This window comes from Sceloporus occidentalis, unplaced genomic scaffold, assembly GCF_023333645.1.
Source record: "Sceloporus occidentalis isolate IW3139 unplaced genomic scaffold, rSceOcc1.0.p SCAF_80, whole genome shotgun sequence".
NCBI lineage: Eukaryota > Metazoa > Chordata > Lepidosauria > Squamata > Phrynosomatidae > Sceloporus > Sceloporus occidentalis.
In genome coordinates, this window is record NW_028317060.1 from 4,577,824 (window position 1) to 4,603,903 (window position 26,080).

Genomic DNA, 26,080 nt, shown 5'->3' on the forward strand with positions numbered 1-26,080 from the left:
ACATGCTCCCAGGGAAAGACATCAGGTTCAACCAAGCCGTCAGCGGTTATGATAAGGTATCCACCGCTATGAAGACAAAATAGCCAAAGGGCATAAACTCCATATTAGAAGTCATAAAGTTACTCCAGTTCCAAAAATAACACAGCTAAAGAGCCACAAAAGTAACACCATTTTTTTCTTGGATCATTTAATGAGAGGCATGACAATCGTAATTTAGTTTATCTATTTAGATTTTGTATGTAACAATCCATTTTATTTGTCCAAACAACTGAAAGATAGTGGCTTATAAATAAGCTTACCTGTCTAACATGAACTGGAACAAACACTCTGGATACAGCACAATATAAATAAAATACTATTTGCCATCATATTCCCTCTTCTATAACTATAAAGGAATAAGTTAAATCAAAGGTTACAAATGTGCACAGTCACTAATTAAATAAATATTAATATAACATGAGTAGTTGTTCCTCCTGGAACTCAATTTGCTCATGTGCAGACAAAGGCTGGAACTAAACAGTGTAAATTAATTGTCATTTCCCATCCATTAATGGTCCGTACCCACTAACTGACCCAGTGATCAACTGTTGTGATTATATAAAATATTAGGTTTGCAGTAACATATCAAGACTTCCAGTGGGTACATAAGAGATAGACCACTTAAACAAAAATCTTTAGTAACAAACTGTCTTATGAAGAGGATAACAACTGGGGGAAAAAAGATGAAATGGGGGAGAGGGTGCAAAACAGGAAATATGGTCTCAAAATATTATATTGGGCTTTTGAGTCTGCAAATACTTAGGGGTGTCCCAACATCTAACCTCTGGGGTTCAACTGTTCATTGTCACAAAGACCAAAGTTTTGTGTTGTGAAAGAGTTTGTTAAAGAGACGCGTTTCGGCTATGTGACTTCACTATTATTATGAAGGTCCAACGGAGCAAGCTTCTGCTGCAGGAAGAGCTTGATTCGCCCTGTACAGTTAGAGCAGACATTTTTTGACAGATTCCTCATGTACTGAGTTATACATTACAAAGGCCCAGCTCAACCCCTTCTACCTGGAGGAACTTGCACTTCATCTTAAATGGTAACATAAGTGAGTTGAAACTACAACTCTTCGGCAACCCCCCTGCCAAAATGCTCCCTTTAGACCCCAGTGTGCAGACCAAGACTCTTGCACACTGGGCATTTGCCTGCTGGGCCTCTGAGTGACATCGCTCCATACACACCTGATCTGCCGCAGGAGCGACAGTGTACGGCAACCGCCTCTCGTAGCCATAGTGGCCTTAAATGGCCTGGGCCACCTCGACATCCCCAGTCTGGCCCTGCCATATTGTGTTACCTGCCACAAGAAACTTTTTTTCATAGGTGCGTTTCATGTTATTGAAGTTGAATACAAGACATTCTAAAAAAGCAGGCAGTGTAGGTTGCTTCTAAATTTGAATCGGCAATTATAAATCAAGGTGCATGTCTGTGTATATAACATACTGCAATTTTTTCCAGATAATTACTTATTAAAAAAACTGACATGTAAATGTGGATAAGTGTGAATGATCGTGTAAGGTGAAGTATGTTTTGCCAATCAATTTACAGAAGGTATTTCTACCCCTACTATGATAGTAAAAAAACATCTTGCTGAGGAAAAGATCTTCTACAGATGACAAACTGTCCCCTAACTTTAAATACCATGTGAAAAACTAAAGTGCTGAGAAGCCAAAAAAATAGAACAGAATGTGGGATAAAATACAATCTCGCTGCTTTATGTGAAAGTACACAAAAAAAGTCTCAGTAATGGGTCAATAAATATTTCGAATCAATTCACTGCTAACTGCTAGGATGACTTTTTTATTGCTTTAGGAAGCAGGAATCTTGCAACATAAAATAGCTATAATTATTTCATGGGCTCCCATAATGTTTCTTAGATTTTTATTTTCTATGTAAAAAGAACTTTTAAACACTCATAAGCATACAGTCAGATTCAATGCTAACCTATGAAAAAGCTCACTTTTTCTGCACCTTTTTTCAGTTTAATTTTTTTTTCATGTTTTCATACTTAAAATGTACTTATTTCCAAAATAACTACATAGGTTTGTTATACTCCATTTTTATCTTATTTGGTTAAGTTTATCAACAATAAGTTAATTTCATAAATGATCCTGCTAACTTAACATAAGCATGTTAAGCAGTCTCTATACATGTATTAGGCACACTACATCTCATGTTTCATTTTTGGTTCATTACTTTTCAGCCATTTTTTTTTCCTGGAATTTGGAGGGCTTTTACGTTCACAAACGAAATTTTCTCTCTCATGCTCTCATTCCACTCTCTACCACACTAATTCCTTTTCTCTCACACGTTCATTCACTCTCCACCCAGAGCCACAGTGACATATCTCCTGCTCTGTTAATGGTACAGCAAGCACAGAAAGAAGACAGAAGACAAAACAACAATAAGATGCAAGAGAAAAAATGGAGCAAGGAGAGAGAGGGGCACGTTAGTGGTTGGCATAGAAGGTAGGGAGACATTCAGAGAAAGAGTGACAGTGAATAAGAGTGTGAGATAGTGTAAGAAGAGTGACAGAGTGAATAAAATAATAAAATTTAAACAAAAATTCTGAGCTTTTTGCTTTGTTTGTGTAGTTGGGGGTTCCAACTTGTTTTCCAAGATTTGTATTAGTTGACGATATTGGCAAATTTTTATAAAATTTAAATGTGTGTGAACCGAATGCAGACGCCTTCAGTGGAATTACTCGTACTCGGTTAAACCCAACATGTAGCACATCGATTATTGTGTTTTAATCCTGCATCCTTAAACAGCTATATGCAGTCTAAAGATTTCAGCGTAAACATATAAAAATCATGTAAAATCTTAATTTCAAGTAACAAGTTTCATAAAATTTTTCAAGCCAAATAACTTCAATATCACCTTTTCAGCCAACAGGAACACTTAAAAGCAACTATTTTCTATTAATCCCAAAAAAATTGCAACGCAAAACAAATTAAAAAAACGTAATAGAAAACTGTTTAGGTAAAAAGGCAGCTACGTTTTCTTTCCCTCTTCTTATATTATCCGTTTATCATTCCTCTGGGATAAAAAACTGAAAATAAAATATATAAATACATATATATATATATATATATATATATATATATTGTGTATGCATCAATAATACTACCACATAGGGCGTGGGGTTTTTGTCATCTGGGTAGCAGAGGTAGTTTTACACAAGAGGACTCCTAATACATAACGATAAGGGACGGTTAAGTCATGGTTACTTATGCGTGTTTTAGAGCGTGATTGATATGCTTGTACAATAATATATTAGTGACAGTCTTTGATTGTTTTTAATATTTTGTGAATTACCCACTGAGGGTTCACTCGCTGCCGTGATCTTATCACGTAGCTTAACTTAACATAATTTTTTTTTTTTTTAAAAAAAAGCATATTTGAGAACACAGCTAAATAGTCATTTTGTTCCAGCCGCCCACACATTTAAATTTTAATTCCAATGCAGGCTAAGCCATGATATTAATCAAGTCATTTTATTTGAATATTGCAATCAGAACGAAACCCACTTTCCTCGCAGGCCCTCCAGGCATGCAAAGATTACAGCGATCTGGATCACAGACTGTAGCTCCTCTCTGGGAGAGATGCTTAAGACCAAACTGAGCTCTGTGAGGCAGAACTACTGGGCTGAGATTATAAATGTAAGGTATCTTCACATAAATTACATTCTAAAATGCCAGTATTAGGTATGTGACGGATGAGCGGGAGAAGATTCACGCTGAGTAAATTAATTACAAACTCAGTGATAAACAGAACTGCAACTTGAGCCAAGGATAATGAAATTATATGCTTCTTTTCCTCCCTAGTGCCCCCCTTGTGCTGAGAGATGATATATTTGAGAGAGATGTGTGGGGTGATAGCATTACCGATGACAACAATCATTTCCAGGTAAAATGTCTTTCAGGCTGCCGATTGGGACAACCTATAATGTTTTGCAGGAAAGAAATCAAAATACTCCAAAAATAGGTAACAGGTTTGCTTGATCCTTCGGTATCAACTAGATGGAAACCCACTTGCCACATTATTTTCTGATTAAATCAATGACGATTTCCTAGCATCGGGAATGAACCCGGACTATAGAATAACACTGGCGTAAACACTTCATTTTTATAAGGCAAGAGCCACCACTGGTGGAGAAAATCTAGATTATGTGGCAGCATATTCCACCTGTGTGAAACTGACGGGTCAATAAAAGAGTCAGTAAGTATTTCTAAAATCTTAATGGTAAGCAGACAATACAACAAAGCATCAGAAAAAAGTACGCAGGGTGCTGGGTTATATATAGCAAGGGAAGAGGGTTCTTTACAGATGGCACCTAGAGTATTGTGTACAGTTCTGGAGACCCATTTCCAGAAGGATATTGGTATTTTGGAGTTAGGTAGATGACTACTAATCAGTTGAATGGCTTGCAAGATAAAAATTATCAGGAAAGAAAAAAAAAAAATAAAAAAAAAATTTAAAGACTAAGGGACTAAGGAGGAAAGAAGAGAGAGGAGATGTGATAGTAACATTTAAATACATAAAAGGATTTAACAAAGTACAAAATCGACGCTTATTTCAAAGGGGGGGGGAATGTTAGAACAAGACGTCGTAATGTAAAACTAGAGGGTCAGAAGCTTATATGTGACATAAGGAAAAAGTACTTTACTGGGAGGGTGGCAGGTCAGTGGAACGTCTCCCCAGCAGGAGACACAGAGGCTAATATGGTAAGGTATGGTAAATTAGGCTAAGTAGGCTGAATTGATTCTTATCTGCTGTCAAATTCTAGGTTTCTATGCACACAAAACCCAATTCAGCAATGCTCATGCCTTTTCCAGAGAATGCCAGGAAAAAACACATTTGTGTACAGGATAAACGTTCTTGCAAACAACTGATGGGAAGTGTCATACGGAGCATGAAACAGTATTCGGAACGGCATAATAATGCACAATGTTTTAAAATGATAGGTGGGATAAGAAAATACTACTTGTAAGCACTCGCCTGAGCATAACCATACATTTAGCTGCAGAAACTAATAGTTATTGTTTTATTTAAATTTCAGCAATAACATTTACAGGTCTGGGTGATTTTCATGCTGCTCGCTTGATAAATGGGTTCTCTAAGCAGCAGTGCAATGCTGTTCCCAACAAGCATGAGACATGAAACAAATGACAATACAGGGATAAGGACAGCACTGCGATATTATTACAAGTGTCAGTTCCATTCAGCGCGGCATTTAATATATCGGTATATGTAAATCAAAGCATTGATACTTTGATCTGACTGATAAATACAATTAGAACATGTTCCTTATCAGTGCATTCTGCTGTACTACATTAACTATGCTTAACCAACCAAAACCATTAATGCGCAAAGCCTTTAGTACAGTCCTGCAATTGCCTTAGTGTAGCACACACCTCTTCAACAGATGAAGTGTAGTATATTGAACATGTTGAGAGCTTCACCTATACTATACTACAATTTGATTAGAGTATAATTCTGGCATTTGTAAAGACTTAAAAGAATTAAAAAGGTCACAACAGCGGTTGTTTTGCTCACGTGTTTAAAACTCATCCCTCCCTGTCATCGATTATATGATCTATTAAAGACTGAAGCGACCGGCTGGTTTGCACATTGCATGTAACCTATGCCAACAGTCCAGACTGGTAGTCAGCTGATACCTACCTCTTTTTTGTGTACCAGTCTCCAATGGTAAAACAAGTAAAGGTGCACACAATTTCTAATTTAACATGGACCCATACGTCAAACAGCACATTGATTGCTACGAAAGCACATCTGAAGAATTAACAATGATTACCTTCATCACTTGTGGCTTGTTGCTTCACGACAGTCATTGGAGATCTAGATGGAGGTTTACCCAGTGGAAGTCGCCAGCTCTTTGTTGTCTGTGGTCTCTTTGAATTCTTATCTATCCAACTTGTAACCTTGAGAAAAAAAAAATACCCCAATTAGTTAAGGAATACATAACAAAATATATTATAGTATTAAGGACCAGGAAACTGGCCTCCACCAACAGCCCTATGAAGAGCTTGAAGGACTCTCATGTGCAACATGACCAACCAACAAATGTATTTCCTTGTTATTTCATCAACTTTTACATCATATGTAAAATATTCATAGAATGTTCTGCAAATCAAAAGGTAACACAAGTGAAATCCATTTTAATTGCACCTTAAAGAATGAAAGGAATCAAACCAAAAAACAAATGCATAAGATAGATGGAACACCTCATATTAGTGAACAGGCTTCAACTTTCTTCCATGCCCACTGAATCGGAACATTAGAGGAGGAAGCCGCTATGTCAAAATTTGAGTGCCAGTTTTGCTAAATCCAACAAATTTGGCAGATTACGCCGATTATTATTATTATTGAGCTGGGGTTTTAAGGATGCTGTCGGAAAAATAAGGCATCAAAATAATATGGCCTGTGTCAGGGTCCATCCAGGCTGCAGAGCTGCATATCTCTATTTTCCCTGCTTTGCCGCAGTTCCCATGTTTTGCTGTGGTCCACTCCTGGATTTCCGTATGCTCTGTCCTGAACCTCTGATTCTTTGAATCCAGTCTGCTCTTTGCTTCAGCTCTGTTTCCTTTATAAGGTGTGTCCCACCCGTTTGTTCTGTTTGTCTCAGTCTGCAGTCTAAAGGTTTGTCCTTCTCGGTTCTGTGTTTGGATTCAATGTTTTGTTTAGCAGTACTTTCGTATGCAGGGCTTAGCGTTAGGACCCACCGTCATTGGAGTACTTTGGCGTAGTGGTGAGCTAAGCATACTATGGCCATATGATGTGACGGAATCTCCAATTGTTATCACATAGTCCTAGGCTAGTTCCTGTATTCATGTTTGTCGTTCTCTTATGTACCGTTGCCCTTCTTCCCTGAATCATCTGAGGATTTCGGTTCCTCTCTCCTCTCCCAATGTCCCAGTTAAGTAGTCCTATCCTTGCTTAAAGGAGAAGCGTCTGAGGATTCTGGCTCCTCACTCCTTCCCCTGTGTTCCTTGCCTTGTTCCCTCTCCTTTGTTGTGCCCTGTATAATGTATGTCTTGTATGGTTATGTTCCTTGCTCGGTCTCCCTGTTCCTTGCTCTGTCCTCCTTGCTCCTTGCTCTGTCCTTGCTTGCTATGTTTCTGTTGATACTCTGCTTAGCTTCCATACTCACAGCCTTTTGCCTGCGGACCTTCAGGTTCAAGCGAAGGTACTCTCATAGTAAGGGAACCCATGCAGACCAGAAGAAGAGACCACCAGATGACCGGAACACTGCTTAGCAGACCAACCTCCTCCAAGACAGGAATCAGGAACAAGACACCCCTCGGCCGGGGCTCAGGACAGGACACCCCTCGGGATGAGGAAGCCGACTCTTGCAGACTCAGGTCCAGAAACAGGTATGCATCATAACAGGCAGGAAGAGCTGACGAAACACCGGAATCAGCATAGCACAGAAGCAGATGAGCTGAAAGCGCTGCAGTCTCCACTCTGCAAACTCCTGGCCTTTTGCCTGTGGCCATATGTCACGAAACCGGGTCCATACAGGCAACTGTAAAGACCCAGAGCGCCAAAGATTGTGTTCAGGAGTTACGGTGAACATCATATGGCCATAGTATGCTTAGCCCACCACTACGCCAAAGTACTCCAATGACGGTGGGTCCTAACGCTAAGCCCTGCATACAAAAGTACTGATAAACAAAACATTGAATCCAAACACAGAACCGAGAAGGACAAACCTTTAGCCCCTTCATTCCCCTATAGACGTACCGGGACGTCAAAAAAACGCCTATTAAAAAATCCCCTATGGGCGTCCCGGTACGTCCAGCCCTTCGTGCTGTCAAACGACAGCCTGGACTCCCCACTGACAGCAGAAGCCGGCATTGCCGGCTTTCTGCTGTCCGATCTCCTGTAACAGCTTCCGGCATGAAAGCCGGTAAGCTGTTACACTGTAAACTGCCAGTTTCAAACGCGCAATCGGGCATTCCCTTCCGGGTTGCGTCACTGCTGACGTAACCCGGAAGGTCATCGGAGGACAGGATATCCCCTGCGGGTCTGTGAGGACCTGCATAGAGATCACAGTGTGATCGGTGCAGGGGGATCGCGGGGAGGGGAGTGAGAAACCATCTCTCTTACTCCCCCTCCCGTCCTGTAACAGAAATGCTGGAAAAAAAAAAAGTTAATTCATGGACCCTGACAGCCTGTTCTTTTAAAAAATAGTTTTTGTTGCTTAACATATAATTGTTGTGTACTTTTTAAAGTTTTTAAGTTGCTTAAAATTAGTCCAGGGTTAACTGTTCATTTCTTTATGGACGCTAAACTCTAGAGGAAAACAATAGCAGCTGGCAGTACTACTTGCAGTACGGTTTACCCAGACGCATATGTCTATTACATCCTGTATAAATGTATGCTTTATCGTGTGAACTTTCCAAGCGTATGGTAGAATAGGCAACAGATAACATGCCACCGGTAATAGCCAAATGGTTAAAAAAATGCAAAACATTCCACATTTTTCTAAGGTTATATATATTTCAAAGTTACATCTTGAACCAAAACTCAAAGGCCAAATAAAGAGGGGGCACTGAAAACATTAGTATATTTTAGGAAATGTCAATTAATGTAACTGGAACAATTTCTTTCACCTCTGGAATATTAGAATCTTGGATCTCTGTATTTTGTGTATCTTTAAACAATGATATGATCTCTTAAATGGAAGAGGAATCACGTCTGCACATTGTACTATATGTATTATATTTCCGTCCATTGTGTGCAAGATACCTAGTCTGTCATACATGATACACACTGCACCAGAATGATTTATGCTGATAGCTGTTAATTTTATAAGTATAGCGGCCTGGCTGTCAGGGCTGTACAATCAAATCCATCTTGGTTTATAATGATTAATGTTTCTGTCTTTTTCAGTAAATGAGCAAGTATAATTTCATCTCTGAAACATTAACGGTGCCTACACTGTTAAAGACCAGCTAACATCTGTTCACTAGGGCTGAATACTAGCCAAGAGCAAATTCTTACACATGTAGTGGTTGTTCCAGAGCCCTCCAACTCATCATCAATGTCATTAGGAACTTCCCCTGGTTCCAGGCCTTCTTCTGCAATCTCAAGGTCACTGGCATCATCCTCACTGGACACACTGTTTGTTTCTTCTTTCTCATCCTCAGGGGGATCAAGTGCCTGTGACTTTTGGCACAGTACATTCTGCTCCGTCTCCTCTGGTGAATTTGCGTCCTGGCCTATATTTACTTCAGCAGATGGACCAAAAGAACCAGACAATTCCTCTGAACCAGAAGAAGTCAAATTGAGGTCATTGTTACCCTTTTGTTCATGTATCGTTTCCTCCTCTGAACCTGCAGACAATAAACGTGAACCTTATTAGCGCAGGTCACAAAGCATTCTGCTTACTGATTAAAAGATTAAGACACTTATATGAATGCTGGACAAGTCCAGTCAAGTGGCCCAGTAATAAAGCAGCCTAAGACATATTTTTCAGACAACACGCTTAATATGAACTATCCTGTCCTGTACAAAACACACTGACAGTAAGGAAATGCATATTTTCACAGTTTTGGTATGGTTACATTTAGGAGACAATTACCTACAGAAAACTATGTTTTGTTCCAAGACAAGTTAAACTATTCATAGATACCTTGCTTAGGACAAATCATGCATTAAAATACAAAAAGAAAAAATCCCCCATTTTTCCCCATAAGTTCCAAATCAATTAGTAAAAGTAATGTAAATAAAATATTTTTTATAAAAAGTCCATCCGTATGGTAGAAGGCATCATGTTTTTCTCTTTTTTTTTTTTTTCTTTTTTTTTTACAAGCATGCCACCCTTCTCAATGCTGAATTTTTCAATTATTTCCTCTTTAGCGTTTGTACTATGGTAAGTGAGCTGCCATTGTAGGTGGCCTGCTCCATTAACCGATCACTGCTTTAAGGATTTAACTTTTTTTCTACAAATGGCTGCAGATTGGTCTATCACCTCTTCTCCCACAGTGGAAGCCTTCACCTATAACAGTAAATACGTTGCTTAAGTTAAAGGTGTTGCATCAGGTATGTTGTATTCATACCTATAAGTACATCAGATAAGTACCATTTAGTAGAGATATATCACAAAGAGTCAGGTGCCACATTAAAAAACATTATATAACAATTTTCCTATTACTTTGTACAACAGTTACAATTTTTGTAGTAAAAACTTGCATAGAATCTAGTGCTACTATCAGTGATGTATTCTGGCCAAGGCCTAGGGTTACAGGTTTGAAGGGCAGCCACCACTCTTCCTCTGATCAATGGGACAGTTTTAAGGGAGATCTTTGACCTCCCTAACCAGCCTATTCACGGTATGGAGGACTGTGCTGAGACAGCACAACATCGACAGGTTCTTACCCAGTGCTGCTTTAAGAGTGTCGGGATATGAAGAGCATTGCTTAATCGCACCCCTGTACCTACCGGTACATCCTTAAAAGCAGGGCCAAGAAGTCCATTGGGACGTAGCGGTACACACTGACTTTGTTGCAGCGGCAGGGATATTTCTATTGGTAGCCTGTACTCTCCCCTGTTGGCTGGCTTCCTGTCGAATGATCATGTGTTACGGGGCTTGGCGGTACCGCCAATAAACCATTATACACGTGTCAGCGCGGACACCCAACTGAAGGTTCCTTCTACACCCTGCAGCGATCTCTGATTTGCTGCCCCTGCTGGCTGATCGCACATATTCACAGCCTTATCAGCACACACAGAAAAGGATGAGGACAGGTCCCATCCAAAAAAATAAACAAAATTTAGAAAAATTGAAATGTAAATAAAATAAACCAAAAAATGTATTGGGAGCATAGTGATGTCACAGAGATTAAAACATGTATGAGAGGTCCCCAAAGGAATATTGAAAAATAAAAATGAAGAAAAGAAAAAATGTTAAAAAAATATATTTTTAGTATATAAAAAGTGTCCCTTAGTCCTACCACTACAAGTATTTCAATATTATTTATAAAAATCACTACCCCCAAACCGCTTAATCCAACAGTATTAAAAATATGTAATATAGGGTATTATGTACAGGACTGATGCGGCCCTCTTGAACATATAAAAAAATGTGGGGTATTGTTACTCACCTGCCCTCAGCTCCCATGTTGCCGCAGCAGCCTCCACCCAGGAGAGGGAGACCCCCCCCCTCCCACGCACGGCCATCTCCGCAGCAGCCTCTGAGAGGGAGAGGGAGACCCCCCCCTCCAACGCACGGCCAACTCCGCAGCACCCACCACGAAGGAGAGGGAGGCCCCCCTCCACCAGGGAGAGGGAGACCCCCCTCCACCAGGGAGAGGGAGACCCCCCTCCACCTCCACAAAGGAGAGGGAGACCTCCCTCCACCTCGGAGAGGGAGACCTCCCTCCACCTCGGAGAGGGAGAGGGAGACCTCCCTCCACCTCGGAGAGGGAGAGGGAGACCTCCCTCCACCTCGGAGAGGGAGACCTCCCTCCACCTCGGAGAGGGAGAGGGAGAGGGAGACCTCCCTCCACCTCGGAGAGGGAGAGGGAGAGGGAGACCTCCCTCCACCTCGGAGAGGGAGACCTCCCTCCACCTGGGAGAGGGAGAGGGAGACCTCCCTCCACCTGGGAGAGGGAGAGGGAGACCTCCCTCCACCTGGGAGAGGGAGAGGGAGACCTCCCTCCACCTGGGAGAGGGAGACCTCCCTCCACCTCGGAGAGGGAGAGGGAGACCTCCCTCCACCTCGGAGAGGGAGAGGGAGACCTCAAGGGAGAGGGAGACCTCCCTCCACCGCAAGGCCGCTTCCACTGCCTTCCTCTGAAGTGCCGCGCAGGAGAGGCAGACCTCCTGGTACACGGCGTCCTGCTGCTGCATGCGCCCTCTAGTGGTGAACTCGCATACTGTGGGAATTTATGAAGGGAGATTACGCCATCCACAAGATGGCCACGATTCACAGACACCGGAAGTGATGTCATGAGGGGCTGATGGGAGATTCAGACTTCCTCTGCGGTTCTCCATTTAAACCCCTCAGACCAGTTTCACCTTGCCTTCTGATAGTCGTCTATGCCTTGTGCTAGCACCCAGATAGCGTTTACCTTCTTGATTCCTGTGTTTGACCTCGGCTTGCCTGACTACGTTGTTATCCTGTATCCTGATCTCCTTAATCCTGACCTCGGCTACATATACCGGCTATCCTGTTCTCTGGAATCCTGACCTCGGCTTGTCTGAACTGTTCTGTACTGGAGTCCTACCTGACCACGGTGTCTCCAAACTACTTGTACGTGACAGGTATGACTGTAATCAGATGTTGCTGAGCATAAATTTGGTGATTGTTCAGCTGTGACACAGTATAGAAACAATTTTATGCAAACTTGAAAAAAATATATATTTTTCTGTTTTAGTATAGGAATTTGTCTATTATAACTAATTATTGTTTTTTGTATTGCTCCAAAAAAAATGCATAATTTATGTGGATTCTTCAAATATGAAAAAGAGGAATCGTGGTTTAAACAAACATACAGTAAATGTGTAAAAAAAAATGCTTGTCCATAGGTTATGAATAAGTTGTGGTCCCAAAAAGTCTAATACAGCACTGGGTACTGCAATTGAATCACTTTTTTCTACTTTACTTAGCAAAAACTGTTTCTGCTAAACATATGGGGAAAGGCTTCATATCACCAAGTAATCTTGTAGCACTTTTTTTTAATGTGCCATGTGTCTGATGCATGCACAGCAAAGCGAAACTAATACAACTTTCTAGGGGACACAGCTTCATCTGTAGGGGTGATATTTGGCCAGTAGGATATTAAAGACCCAATTTGCAATTTATAGCACTTCAAGTAGTGCTGTACAACAGAAAATGTATGGTACTATAACCTGAGCAACCTATGACTTGTAAGAGAAACTTAATCGTCCCTTATCTCACCTGAGGCTGGGATATTATTCAATAAGCTGTGATCCAGATGCACTTCTCTAATGTTCTCCACATCCCCAGAAGGCTCTTCTTTGTTTACTAGCTTTGCTTTTTCTGTGGGTGTTTCATTGACCTTGAAACCATCTGTAGCAGCTTCAGTAGCTATGATTTCTCCTCCGACTACCAAAGATGATACTTTCTTGTCCTCCTGAGTCCTAAGCTTCTTAGAACGAGATCTGGTATGCCGAAGGCTGTAATGGAAGATACTGTTGTCAGATTAGAATGTCTGGCTTGGATAAGATAAAACGGCTTCCAATATAAACGTCTTTCACCTTAATAAACTAGCACAAAAGTGTCATTTTTTTGTGTGCTGATAGTGTTTAAAATTTATAATGTCACAGACCACAGAAATATTTTGTGACTTCCTAAGCCTCTATCAAAGTTGTTTTAAGTTCTCAAAGCATATGGTAAACGACCTTTGGTGACTTATTCATGATAAAGGTGAACATGAATCTAATCAAAGGAAATTAGATTACAGTCAGCCCTGTCACCGGCTCTGCTCTGGAAGATACATCTTCAAACTGATAGTAGAAATTTATGAGAACTAAAATATGCAAGTCAATATAAGCTTTTGAGTCGCACATAAACCGCCACAGATTGATACAAATCAAAAATATGAATTTCTATGCTTTCTTTTTCAATTGCCGTCAAAGTTTTAGATGTACAAGAATTATGTGGCTTGATTCATGGATGACATTAGAAACGGCTTATTTAAGAGGCAACATGAGTCTATCTTTGCAGGATCCTCCCGTAACCCAAGCAGCATTACAGCACGAAGAGTCGCTTGCTTTCTGAATTGCTGACAGTTTCACAGATTCAGAGAATTTACCTGTTTAATCAAAAGGTCTGAGTGTCTACAAATGCATGCCCACCTAGTGTTCCTTTAGTATGGTACTGGGGGGGGAACTAAATATTACAATATATTCATTCATATCATTCAAATTGTACAGTTCCAGCAGCAATACAAGCCAGAAGGATTCATTGTTTGATTACTAATAATGATTCCACTCTACAAATACAGTATTAAAAGTACATGGCATCTTTGAGTGCAGCCTTCTGCTAAGATTCGTAAGTCAACACTAGGCTCCTCTGAATGAAGAGAAACGATGCCCAGAAAGGTCTCAATACTTAGTGGTGTGTGCTCCTGCTTTGAGAAAAATTAAGTTAGCACCCCAGTGTACACAGCTCTAAGGAAAATACCCACAGAATCAATCTACATTACACAGGGATGAAACAAGTATGCAGACTTTAAGCAAAAGACTCACAGTATTGGACATAAACATGGTATTACAAAAAGAAATTAATACAAACAGCTGCTTCACTGTGAGTCCCCTGTGCCTTGTACTGTTGTTTATACGGTGCAGAGAGACACCACACAGAAGATTTATACATTATATTCTTATTGAAAAAAGAGACAGAAGGTGCAGAGGGCTCTGCTCATTAGCGCTTACAATCTAAAGGGAGAGTGGGACCTGGCACACAATGGTAAATCATACTTGTGGTAATGAGGACCAGGCATGTGACCAGTAGGGATTTAAACATTTCCAGAAAAATAGTCACTGAAGTGCCAAACTCCTGCATTACCATTCCCTAGATAAATGACTTCGCTACTTTAAGATTTTCTGCATAATGCTGAATCCTGCTATCAGAGACACACTAGCTCCCAGAGGACTCCACATACATTTTCTAATAATGTCAGGTACTAGATTAATCCTTATACAGTATTATGCTGCGTGTTGATGGGAGAATCACCTTTTGCCTTTGGGAATGGCTGGATGTGTCTCCGAAATATTAACCATGCTTAGGCTGAAGAGCAGGACCCTTAGCTGTGCTGAACACTACATTCTCTGCCCCTGGAGAAATACACATATAAACAAAGCCTTACACCGAATACCACAATCCTTTCTGGGTTTTTCTTTTCTATGTATTTTATAACCATTGCTTTTCGACGGATCAGAACTGCTCTCTAGTATGTCCCATAAGCACCTGCATAAGCCAGCTGGCTTTAACCAACATGTGCTGTGTGTGCCTTTCGAAATAATATCCCCATCTGGATTGTGAATCTTTTTCCAGCAACACCAACCTCCCTTAGCCAAACAAAAAATAAATGAGTTACAAGCTTGGTATTGTAGCACACTAAACACCCACACCTATAATGTGCACTTTAAACACTATGGGGTCTATTCGATTATCTGGAAAATCATTACTTGCTTTGTTCAGATTTCAAAAGGGAAGTGATTAGAACGGCAAGTTGTTTATACGTAAAACCAACCTGAAACATCAGGGTGGACGCTGGTTTTCTGTGTTGTTTGCAGGAGGTTATTTTAATGTGTAGCTTTGTAGATGCAGAAAATGTTCTCGGTGTAAGGGATGGCTGTACAGGTTAAATGACGACGACTCAGGATAGTAAGCATTAAATACTTGCACAGGCCACAGCATGGCCATCACAAAAAGTCCTACGCCCTACACATTAAACTACCCTACTTCATGATCCAATTCTAGGCCATGTTCGTAACAGTTAGGAAACTGCTGATTTACACTATAGCATTAATAAATGTATTATAAGTTAATGTATGAATGGACAATATTACAGGTATCCAGAACACATGTGGGCGCACACATACCTTCCCATTTACAGTAATTCCTCCTCATTCTTCATTTCAGTTTTTTTATTTTAACCCCACATAAAAGGTTACCAGGCTCACTAAATGTTTATTTTTAATTAAGATTGCAATGAGCTAAAGCACCCACTAAACTGGCACATATTTAATACTGTAAAGCAAATAGCACCTATCATTAGTTCAGTGGTCTGCCGGGGGGAAAAAAACAAGCATTTCCTGATGTCTCATTATAGAGTTTATTAATGGGAACACATATCAGGACAGTAAGACAGTTGCTCTAAGGTCTTGCTCTGCTTAAAGAGATCTATAATCCCTATTACTATTAGAATGACACTATCATCATTTCACAGCTGCCCTACAAGACAAGTTTGCAAGCAGGGCCCTTTAACCTTTTGTTGCAGTTTGCCTCTGGCGCCCTATACGATATCGACCAGGTTTCTCTCAATTTTCTCCTCCTGATTTTTCAGTCTCAATTGCACAATGCAAGTGTATATTATGTTTTATATACTCCAAATGTATTTAGACACAATAGTTGCTATGTATAAAAAGTGATGCTGTTGCAAAGCTTGAAAAGTTCTCACCATAGTAACAGAAGGAACTGCCCAATCAGCAGGAACATTTAAATGGTTGCTATAGCGACAAGGCTAATTTTCAAACAGGAAAAGAACACAAGTTCTGATTGTGAAGGTGGGTCACAGCTGTCTAACTTGAAATGCCTTATAATAAACATTTTACTGTAGGTAGAACCATACCTTTTCGTTCCATTCTTCATCTTTCTTCTCTTCTTCAGCATCCAGGCCTTAACGTCAGATGTTGATTCCATGGTGGGTTTTGTGTGATCAATGCTGTAGATGTCCTTGCCTTGTTTCCATATCTGGTATCGGTCTGGCTGAAACTTTTTCACAAAGATATCCATGGATATTTTCACCATATCGTTGCTGCATGAACACTGTAATCACAAAGACGTAAACATTTATAATTTACTGTTGGAAGCTTAGATTATCTTCAAATCTCTCCACAGTGCGTGCCATCCATAAAAATGGTTATGTGTGGCTTATAAATACATTCACATCCTTTTTTTTCATACCAGCTTCAAAATCTTGTTGACAAGACAAATATTTTGGTAAGACTGTGTAGAAATGTCAAACTCTACTAATTAAAAGCTATCGAAAAAGAACATGCCCTTGGGTACACAGTGAAACCTCTGTTTCCTTTACTACAGATATTTGGTAAATTAGTGTTTGGGGAACTGGATGTAGGAACCTTACTTAGTATTAATGTATGTGTATATATCATACATATGTAACAATAAAAGGAAAGTTAATCACGGTTAGGACGCAGTTAGGACTCAAGGAAGGTGACCTATTTTTTTTTTTAAACACTGCATAGTAAACCCCACGTACCTGAAAAAAAAATTAAGGCTATCATCTAAAACAAAAATGTTGCGTGAAAATTTAAACACACAAGACTTTTTCCAGGGGCAAGGGAGAAGTGCACTACTTGACAATAAGATTGACACACATTTAGACATACTGGTGAATAGAGCCCTGCCCTAGTGAGATTATTGGAGAGCGTTTGACTGAATAAGGTAGGGAATTCCAGAGAATAGGTACAGTATCGGTAAAAATCCTGGATATGGGACTAGGAAGGGGTGGAGAGAAAAGCAAGTTTGAAGAAGAGGAAGGCACTTGGACATGCGTGTATAAATATAGGAAGAGCATGGTTGTTTAGGGCTCTGTAGGTCAGGAGTTTAAACTCTTTAGGGTATAGGTAGCCAATGGAGGAACTAGCCCACTGGGCTAGACAGTTAATCTGCTACACCACTTTCTACTAACACTTTATATTTTTAGAAGTATGTCAGAAACACATATCAATTATCTATTTCTGGTCTAAATACACCTGCATGTATTGTTACAAATGGGTTTAAAAAAACAAAAGTGGAATAATGATTTCAAGAATTTGGATATTAAGGAAAGTGTGATGTTAAGTATGTCACTGAGCCTTTGCTAAATAATATATTGTTTTCTTTATTTTTTAAGTTTTAAGAATGTTTAAAAACAACAATTCAACTTCCACCTGTGTAGCATAAACTGAGGTGTATGTAGGAATATTTTAAGGAAAAATAAATATAGCCTCTAATGCTATTTTTGATGATTTTTCAAGCGGTATAGTGACAATATATCCTAGTTCCTCCAAATGCAGCGGGGTTCCTAGTCTTGAATAAAGCTGTAATCGGGGGAAAGCACAGACGGGAAGAAAAGTCAGACAGTATAGTTAAGTCTTGGCTCACACTGAGTGACATGTATTCAGACTTTTCTTGCATTTCATCAATGGAATAGAGCAAGAAAGTAATGGTACTGTGCTATATATATGTGATCAAACATCCCAGGACTTGCTATTAAAAGGATTTTATTTGTGAGACATGCTGCCATTGCCTTTCATTATTTTCTCTCTGCATGCATTGCCGTACCGTTTCCAGAATATTTACTTGACACTTGTTTCTTAATGACTAGCTACCTAAAGGGAGGAGAGGATAATAGTCTTTTGATACGTGGCAATGGTTCAGCAGAACAGGCAGTGCATTTTCATGAGATGTACAGATAATCAAAGCGAGTTCACCATTACCAGCATTATCTTTAACAAGCAGATTGGTCCTTCACTGCGGTGGCCGGCAATGGTATCGGTTTGTAAAAGCGACTGTCACCTAGACAGGGTTCACGCTGAGCAGGTAGAACTTAGAAAACAATCTATGCATACATAGATCTACATTTATTTAACCTGATCGGATTTGTGAATCAATATGTTGGGTCATATACATACGAATCGTTTTGCATTCTAGTTGTTCTTTTGCGTGTTTGTGCCTCATGTTCATGTCATAAATAGGGAAACGTTAAAAATAATCTGAAGACTATTTTCCCTCCATGTGCATGCTTGTATTCTGAGATCATTTTATATGGATGCGACAGCCGGTCTGCCATACATAAGCAGGGAGATGTTTCTGCCCTAAAATAACACAAATGGGTATTTTAACTGAGTGGGTGTATATGTATGTATATGTCCAGTAGGTTAAGTATATACATACTACTGCATTTATATGCTAACTCTTCCGAAAGATGGTTAATGTTGGTCATCAGATCTGAGCTTGGTTATTGGAAAATGGAGCAAGCGGCAAACTGAAGCCAGAATTAGCCATGAGCTTTTTGGTTGCTAAGGGTTTGGTATTTTAATTTGATAAAAGATTATTTAGAGCCACATTCATTAATACGTTGTGTGTACAATTCTAATACATGCTTACAAATGACAAAAAATCTCTGTGATGTAAAACATTTCGCACTCTCCTTCCCATTTCCAAAAACAAAAAAATAAAGCATTTTAGGTGTCAACAGTCTACAAGTGTAAATGGAAGAGACGTAAAGGTTTAAATACGAGTTTTGAGCAATGCACAAAAAACAAACAATGAAAATACAGCTTTTACTGTCCACCTAGGCAAGAGTACATTTCTTCCACGCCAAGAGAGGACAATTTTCCACAGCCTGCAATGCCAACAGCATAGCTAAACGCTCACTAGGATAGTAAGGACAACATCAGCATTAATTTTATCACTGGTTTGGGTGACAAAAACATGTTCATTGATGCAATGTGATACAAGATAGCCAGACATGCATTGGCCGTTAACACGTTTGTGGAATGCCAAATGATCTAAAGCCTAACTAATGTCGCAGGGACCAAAAGCGCATTAGAGTTTCTTTCTTTTTGATCCTGTAAAAACTTGAGGATTGTGGTTAAAAAAATGTGTAATGAAGGCTGCTGATCATGATTCTTAAAAAAGTAAACAAAAAATGTTACTGAACTCAGAGACAGAACTAATACAGCGCAAAACAAATGTTCCCACTTCAGAAAGCAACAGTGCAGTCAACAGAGTTACAGGTTAACTCGGGGGACCAGACTGGATATGTGGTCGGCCAAACACATCTCCCTGCAAGTGATATACTTACCACCAGCACTGGCCAATGCTGTGGGCAGGGGGTCTATTGAGCAGGGTGAGCCCACGGCAAGTGTTGCCTGGGTGAAATATTTATTTGCCCCTCCATGAATACTCTAACATATACACAAACACACCATGCACTGCCACACACGCTTACGCTGTCAAAGTGAATGCTTTACTGTCGCAGACTAGCTGATATATATATATTATAATCTATATTATTATTCTGTCTGTCTGAGTAACTTGGAAAGAAATCTTAAATAGAGGAAAACTCACTATATCACTTGTAGAGCAAGGCAACCTATTCTGTGACAAGTGGGAATGTGTGTAATTGTATAGGCAGAGGCGTATCTACTGAAAATAGCGCCTATGGCAAGCACTGAAATTGCGCCCCTGTCCAAATATCTAAAACCCATTAACTAGCCCCTGCTGCCCATATATATATATAGATAAATATTAGTCCCTGCTGCCGATAGCAGGTATAGATCAACACACAAACCCAGATCAATTGAAATTCACTTGTGATCTCAGCACTGAAGGTATATATCAAATAAACAGAATCAGACATACAAATCCTGTATTTGCAGGTATACAATAATATATGAAACGTAGCATCGCAGGTATAGATCAAATAAATACATGGAAACAGCATTGCAGGTATTAATCAACTGAATAAGACATATTAACCCTGTATTTGCAGGTATACATAAATAATGTATGGAAACATAGCATAGCAGATATGGATCTACAGAATAACACAAAAGCTTTGCAGGTATAGATCAATTGGAATTCACATAAAAACACGGCATTAAAGGTATTTTTAAAACCCCCTAAATTACAGGCATAGATCACAGGTTGCACACCCCAAAGTCAGCCCTGGCATCCTCACTGCCAACATAGAACCTGGCCAGCACCCAGATAACACACACAAGATTTGCCATATTTGTCCTCAAATAGCCCAGCACAAGTCAACTTTGTCCCCAAACAGTCCGGCCTGTGCCATCTTTGTCCCATATACACCCTCTCTGTGCCATCTTGGTCCCCAAGGCTCAAACCTCCTGGTTGTGCCATCTTTGCCCTTCCACTCACTAATTCACACTTTAATTCAGACAACTCATCCACACATTAACTCATGCTCTCCCTCATTCAGACAACTCAACCACATATTTACTCATGCTCTCCCTCATTCATACAATACATTCACATATTAACTCATGCTCTCCCTCATTCACTCAATGCATCAACACATTAATTCACACTCTTTACTTATATCTACCCCCTCTCCTTCCCTTATCACTTTCTAACCCCTCTCCTTCCCTTATCACTTTTTAACCCCTCTCCCCCTTTGTAGTTCTCTCACCTTGAGGTCCAGTGACGGGAGCACGAGGCTTCTGTCTTCCAGCACTGCTGCAGTGCCCGCTGCTTCACTGCTGAGCGTCGTAATATGACGTCATATTTCGGCGCTCAGCAGTGAAGCAGCGGGCACCAGCGTCTTTTTTTTTTTTTTTTATGCGAGGGAGAACGAGGGGCGCCGAGCCGCTCACTGGCGCCCCCTTCAAATGGCGCCTATGGCACGAGCCATAGGTGCCATACCCTAGATACGCCTCTGTGTATAGGAATGTGTTAAGCATATAGGCGCTTAGAAACTGAGAAATAACAGCATTCCTTAGGACTGCATACCCTAGGGGCACGGCCTCCACTGTCAAGGTGAAGCACACTATAAGCTTCTATTGCTAATTATAATAGACACAAGCTTATTTACAGACCACAGCACATTCATAGCACGAAGCTCGGATCAGCAGAAAAAAAATTAAGGGCTGCAGTACAAAAATTATTTGTATTTAATGTAAGCTGGGACTAACAACCTAATACCAAACAGTGTTACTTTATATACTGTAAAAACATATATATATATATATAGTGGTAAAATATAACTAAAAAACACATTTGGAGTACTGGTTTTCGATTAATGGACCACTCCAATTCTAATGTGGTAAAACTTATCTAAGCCCATGCAAAAAAAATATAATTGAGTATACCGTGAGACGAGCCATCTTAGAATCCATTCTACAGTACCTGCATGATTATTCCTACCCACTAAGTTAGCCTTCCTCTATACTAAGTCACTAACTATTGTGTATAGGTTCAGGCAGCCTTTTTAAGGGTAGGCAAGGCAAAGGAAGAGAAATGCACAATTGGGTATTGATCATAAAATTCTGGCTCTGCCACAGGCTGGTGCCAATCTTGGCTTCCATAAGGTGAACTTTGAAGCTAGATACCTTCAAAACCATTTACACTGATTACCCAACAACAGCACATGCTACAGCTTCACTAAATGAATTTAATTGTGCTAGGTTGGTGACAGTTCCCCCCTTAACCTGCAAAAGCAAGCCAAGCCAGGCGTACGACTCCTTGGTCAAACAGGAATTAACTGTTTAATCTCTTATTGAACCCTCACTAAATCACCGAGGACTTCCTGACATTGCTGTCCTTAATAACCTAACCACAAGCAAACAGCTGGTATCGGCTCAGACGCGCGCCAACAGCCAAGATGTTTATGCTAGAAATGCATCTGCGCATTTTATAGCATAAATATCTGGATGAATACAAAGGCGGTGAAAGGAAATCAGAGGACACCTCCCCGATTCATTCTTTTAAATGCGTCTGGCTATGGTGATCTATTAAGTGTCAGGCAGGAAACGCAGAGAAATATGTTCTACCGTTACATCACAACAAATGGAAGGCGCAGCATCTGTCCATTAAAACATGCAAAACTCATTTCTCCGCTGCTGCCTGACTAGCTAAATGGAAGTGGGGAAAACCGCGTTCCTGGGCACTGAACGAAGCAAAATTGAAAGTGACTCGCCTGCTTTTTTAATTTCCCATCAATCTTCCTGACACAAACTCACAGCATTGTATCTGAAACATCACTGCGGACACTTATTTAACCATTAAAAAGAGATGTTTTTTTCATTACCCAGATGGTGCCAACAGGTTGGTTGATGTTACAGGTTTCCAGATATACGCTCGCTCTTTAAAGCGATGTCCTCAAGCGCACTGTAGAGCTACATTATTTATTAGATATGGGATTTTGATTAATTTATTAGGTGACGTCTGAATCTTCCTTTATACTGCTTAAAAGGTAGACGCAAAAAAGACGCAAAAGACACATCTAACATGTTAAAGGGGAGCTGTGCTGGTCTGTATAATTGTTGTTAAGATATTTCTGTTAAAAGGGATGGCCATATGTGGCCAATGGTGGTAAGACTATACAGTGTAGTCTATTTCCTGTCTTAAAGGTGCACATACCCCCCCCGAGCATTCTTTGTGCAACAGCCATTATTTTCATATACTGTCTAAGTACCACGTAACTGCCCAACTACTGCCTGACTTTTGCAGGTAGTGGAGATCATGAGTGAGTTCGGGAGATCCTCATCTTCCCAGACTGGCCCAGGAAGCTTTTAAACCATCAAGGCTTGTGCTATTGGGGACTTTCATTGTGGCTTCCACGAGGCCACCTTGCCACACTCTGAAGCTGAGACACAAAGCGGCTCTTGTGTTAATGTGGGGAGGTGGCCACAGCTCCAGCCACCCCTACTCCCAACACTGGCCCAGCCTCACAGATATCTCCAAGCTCCTACAGTTGTACATAAAAGGTGGGTTTCTAACGCATATAGATTGCTAATAGAACGTATCCATTGCAGTAAACTGAAAAATGTAAGGGGATAGATCAGCTTCAAACAAACCAGCTTTATACTAGATAATACGATTTATTCATTAAACAGTGAGGTTTTCATAAGTTGGTATGAGATGAAAAATGTATTTGCACTGATTTAAGTATGTCTTTCTTGCAGTGTCTACTGCCAGTACGATATGTGTTTCTATGTATTGCAAAACTCAAGATATAAGAGAAGACACATCAAGACAAATAAGAGGGCAGATACAACTTGTAATGTATCTTTAAACATGTTATAACGTGCTGAATGGGTTGAAAAAAAATATAGCATATGCATTAAAGGAGCTAAACTGCTTCTACAAGGGACCTCCTGATTTCTATTAGTAATATCAGATCAAAAATAAGCTTTCAATGCAGAATTATTATTTTTTTTTTTTTTTTGAACAGTTCTAATTATATAAAGTTTTCAGGGAGCTGGGTATTAGCCATTTGGATATGTTCTGTTATCTTAGCCCAACTGCTAGGTAAACACCCATCATACGTATTATATTCCCTGTAGTAAACAACACTCTGACTAGTGTCTACGGAGGAAAGGACTTCATTAGTATTGCCATGAAGAGTCAGCTCAGTGGAAGATTTGAGCAGGCAGTTACCAAAAAGATCACATAACTGACAATAATAGCAGCCTCCAGGCAAGCATTATTATTAAACTATATAGGAATTGGACGTCTTCTCAAAATGGACCTCTTGTGTTTAGTATTAAATGACCTTGCTCAAGGCCAAAGAGAAAAAAAGGTGAGTAAATATAACCTGGCCCTTATAGTTTCCCATTGAAGGTGCCTGAAATTCATAGAAAGGAAAGCATGTTTAATTGTCCAGACCAAAGAACTACTATTGCAGAATTTCACGACAAGAAGAAACAACCTATCGAGCACTTTTTCTCTCCAACAGACTTTTTGATTACATATTGGGCACTTTGAAAAGCCACCAGAATTGTGTGCCAATCTTTCTTCTCTCATAGCTCAGCAAGGACATATCACTCACTGATGTAATCATATTATCGTTCTGCATCTATAGAGACAATTATTATTGCATTTTAATTCATGCTTTTATGATATGTCATGAGGTTTCTGATAATTGCCAAACCAATTTACTTATATTTAATCTTGAGAGAAAAAATTCTGCCTATTGATCTTATCGTGAAACTTTTCCTGCCACACTGCATAATCCTCGTACCCTCTAGTAGACATTCTAGTTTTATGGCTATTAAGAATAATTAAAAAGTTTTAATTGCTAAATACAGAAGCTTTAATCAGCAGAAGAAAAAAATAATTGAACAAACTCACTGAATTCAGCATTTCTATTGTGTGTGAAATTTCATCTGGCTCCACGTTCTCTTTATCAGTTCTTTACAAACTCAGTCTAAAATTGACTTAATTCTGCAGAGTATTAAACGACCCTATTTGTTGTCAAGACAAATTAATTGACATTAACGCTTCCCTTTGCCATCATTCAAATTATGAGTTCATGTGCTGTGAGTGCTTTGCTGCTAAATACTATTTACTTTTTCTTTATTCAATATAACTTAAGCTTCCGGAACAGTATCTAGACCGAATAAGGGAAGGTGCTGTGCAGAATTCTTTAGGCAGACCTGTGATATCATAGTAAAAGCAGAAATAAATCTGGAAAGAAATGATAAGAGCTGCTATTGTGGTTTCAGGTTCAAATTACCTGTATTAATAGCAGCGAAGGCGCATGGCTTTCTGTTTTGTTGCAGTTTTGACTGGCATAACCTGGGAAATCTCCACACTCTTCCACAATTGCCGTCATAAGTATTCATGTGAACTCGCATGTGCTTGCTACTCTCACCCAGTTCAGGTCAAGAGAGTCTTTAAAATATCTCTACATTTCTGATTTTTACAATTACATTTTCTAACGTTTTAAACATGCTAATTTATTGCTATTTTTATTTTACTGCTATTTCTGCATATTAAAGGTACAGTCGTTTGTACTTCAACAGCAAGTTTGAAGTGTGCTTTGAAAGGGAAAGGAACAACAATGGCATTTCTCTCTAATTTTATTAAATAGAAAAAATAAGTTATTTATGATGTAAATTTTCCATCTGTGACACGTCCACAACAAAAAGAAGGCATTTCCTTCATTTTTTCTCCTTTCCCATGATCATACCTGGGAACTTCTGGGCTCTGGCTACCCGGAGCCTTCCCTTGCGGGACGCGGCCAGGACTGCACACTGACGTCGGCGGCCGTTCCTGCTGACGGCAGCGGGAAACACCCCCATTTAAAGGAAAAATGGGCGGGGAGTGGGGCGTGTCAAGACCGGAGGAGCAGCACTCACCCGGCAATGGTAGGTATGCCCATGATTAACAAAGACTGCATTTTATCAGTTTTCAGTCTGTGTAGGAAGTTGTATGCAAGTACCTAGTCTGCCTAAGGCAGAATAAGACCCTGGTCTCAATCTGCATCTCTTCTTTATTGTTTTGTGTAGCACCATCATATTCCGTAGCGCTGTATAATTTAAGATCATCATTGGTTCCTAGCCCCATATTTGTGTTTTAAAGGGAACTTTGTTACATGTGCCGTAAATGCCTTTAACAGGACGAAAAGCTCAGCGACAGTAAAAGAAATAACCGAATAAGTAGTGTTTTTCATTCTTAAATTACGGGCCTGAAATTTTGTTTGTCCTTCTACACACAACAGCAAATTGATTAAATTGGTTTCCAAGTATTCCAATTCTCTAACTGAACTATTACTTCCAA

General features: G+C 39.9%; 1 protein-coding gene across 1 annotated transcript in view; it reads right to left on the reverse strand.

Annotated features, from left to right (window-relative positions):
• LOC149285346 (lysine-specific demethylase 4C-like) overlaps positions 1 to 26,080 on the reverse strand; it is a 178,208-nt gene that overhangs the window by 71,223 nt on the left and 80,905 nt on the right. The window contains exons 8-11 of the mRNA XM_089495504.1: positions 16,395 to 16,591; positions 12,974 to 13,212; positions 9,127 to 9,404; positions 5,861 to 5,987 (exon numbers count right to left, since the gene is read on the reverse strand). Coding sequence (XP_089351630.1) covers positions 5,861 to 5,987; positions 9,127 to 9,404; positions 12,974 to 13,212; positions 16,395 to 16,591 — 841 coding nt within the window. The remainder of the gene's footprint in view (positions 1 to 5,860; positions 5,988 to 9,126; positions 9,405 to 12,973; positions 13,213 to 16,394; positions 16,592 to 26,080) is intronic.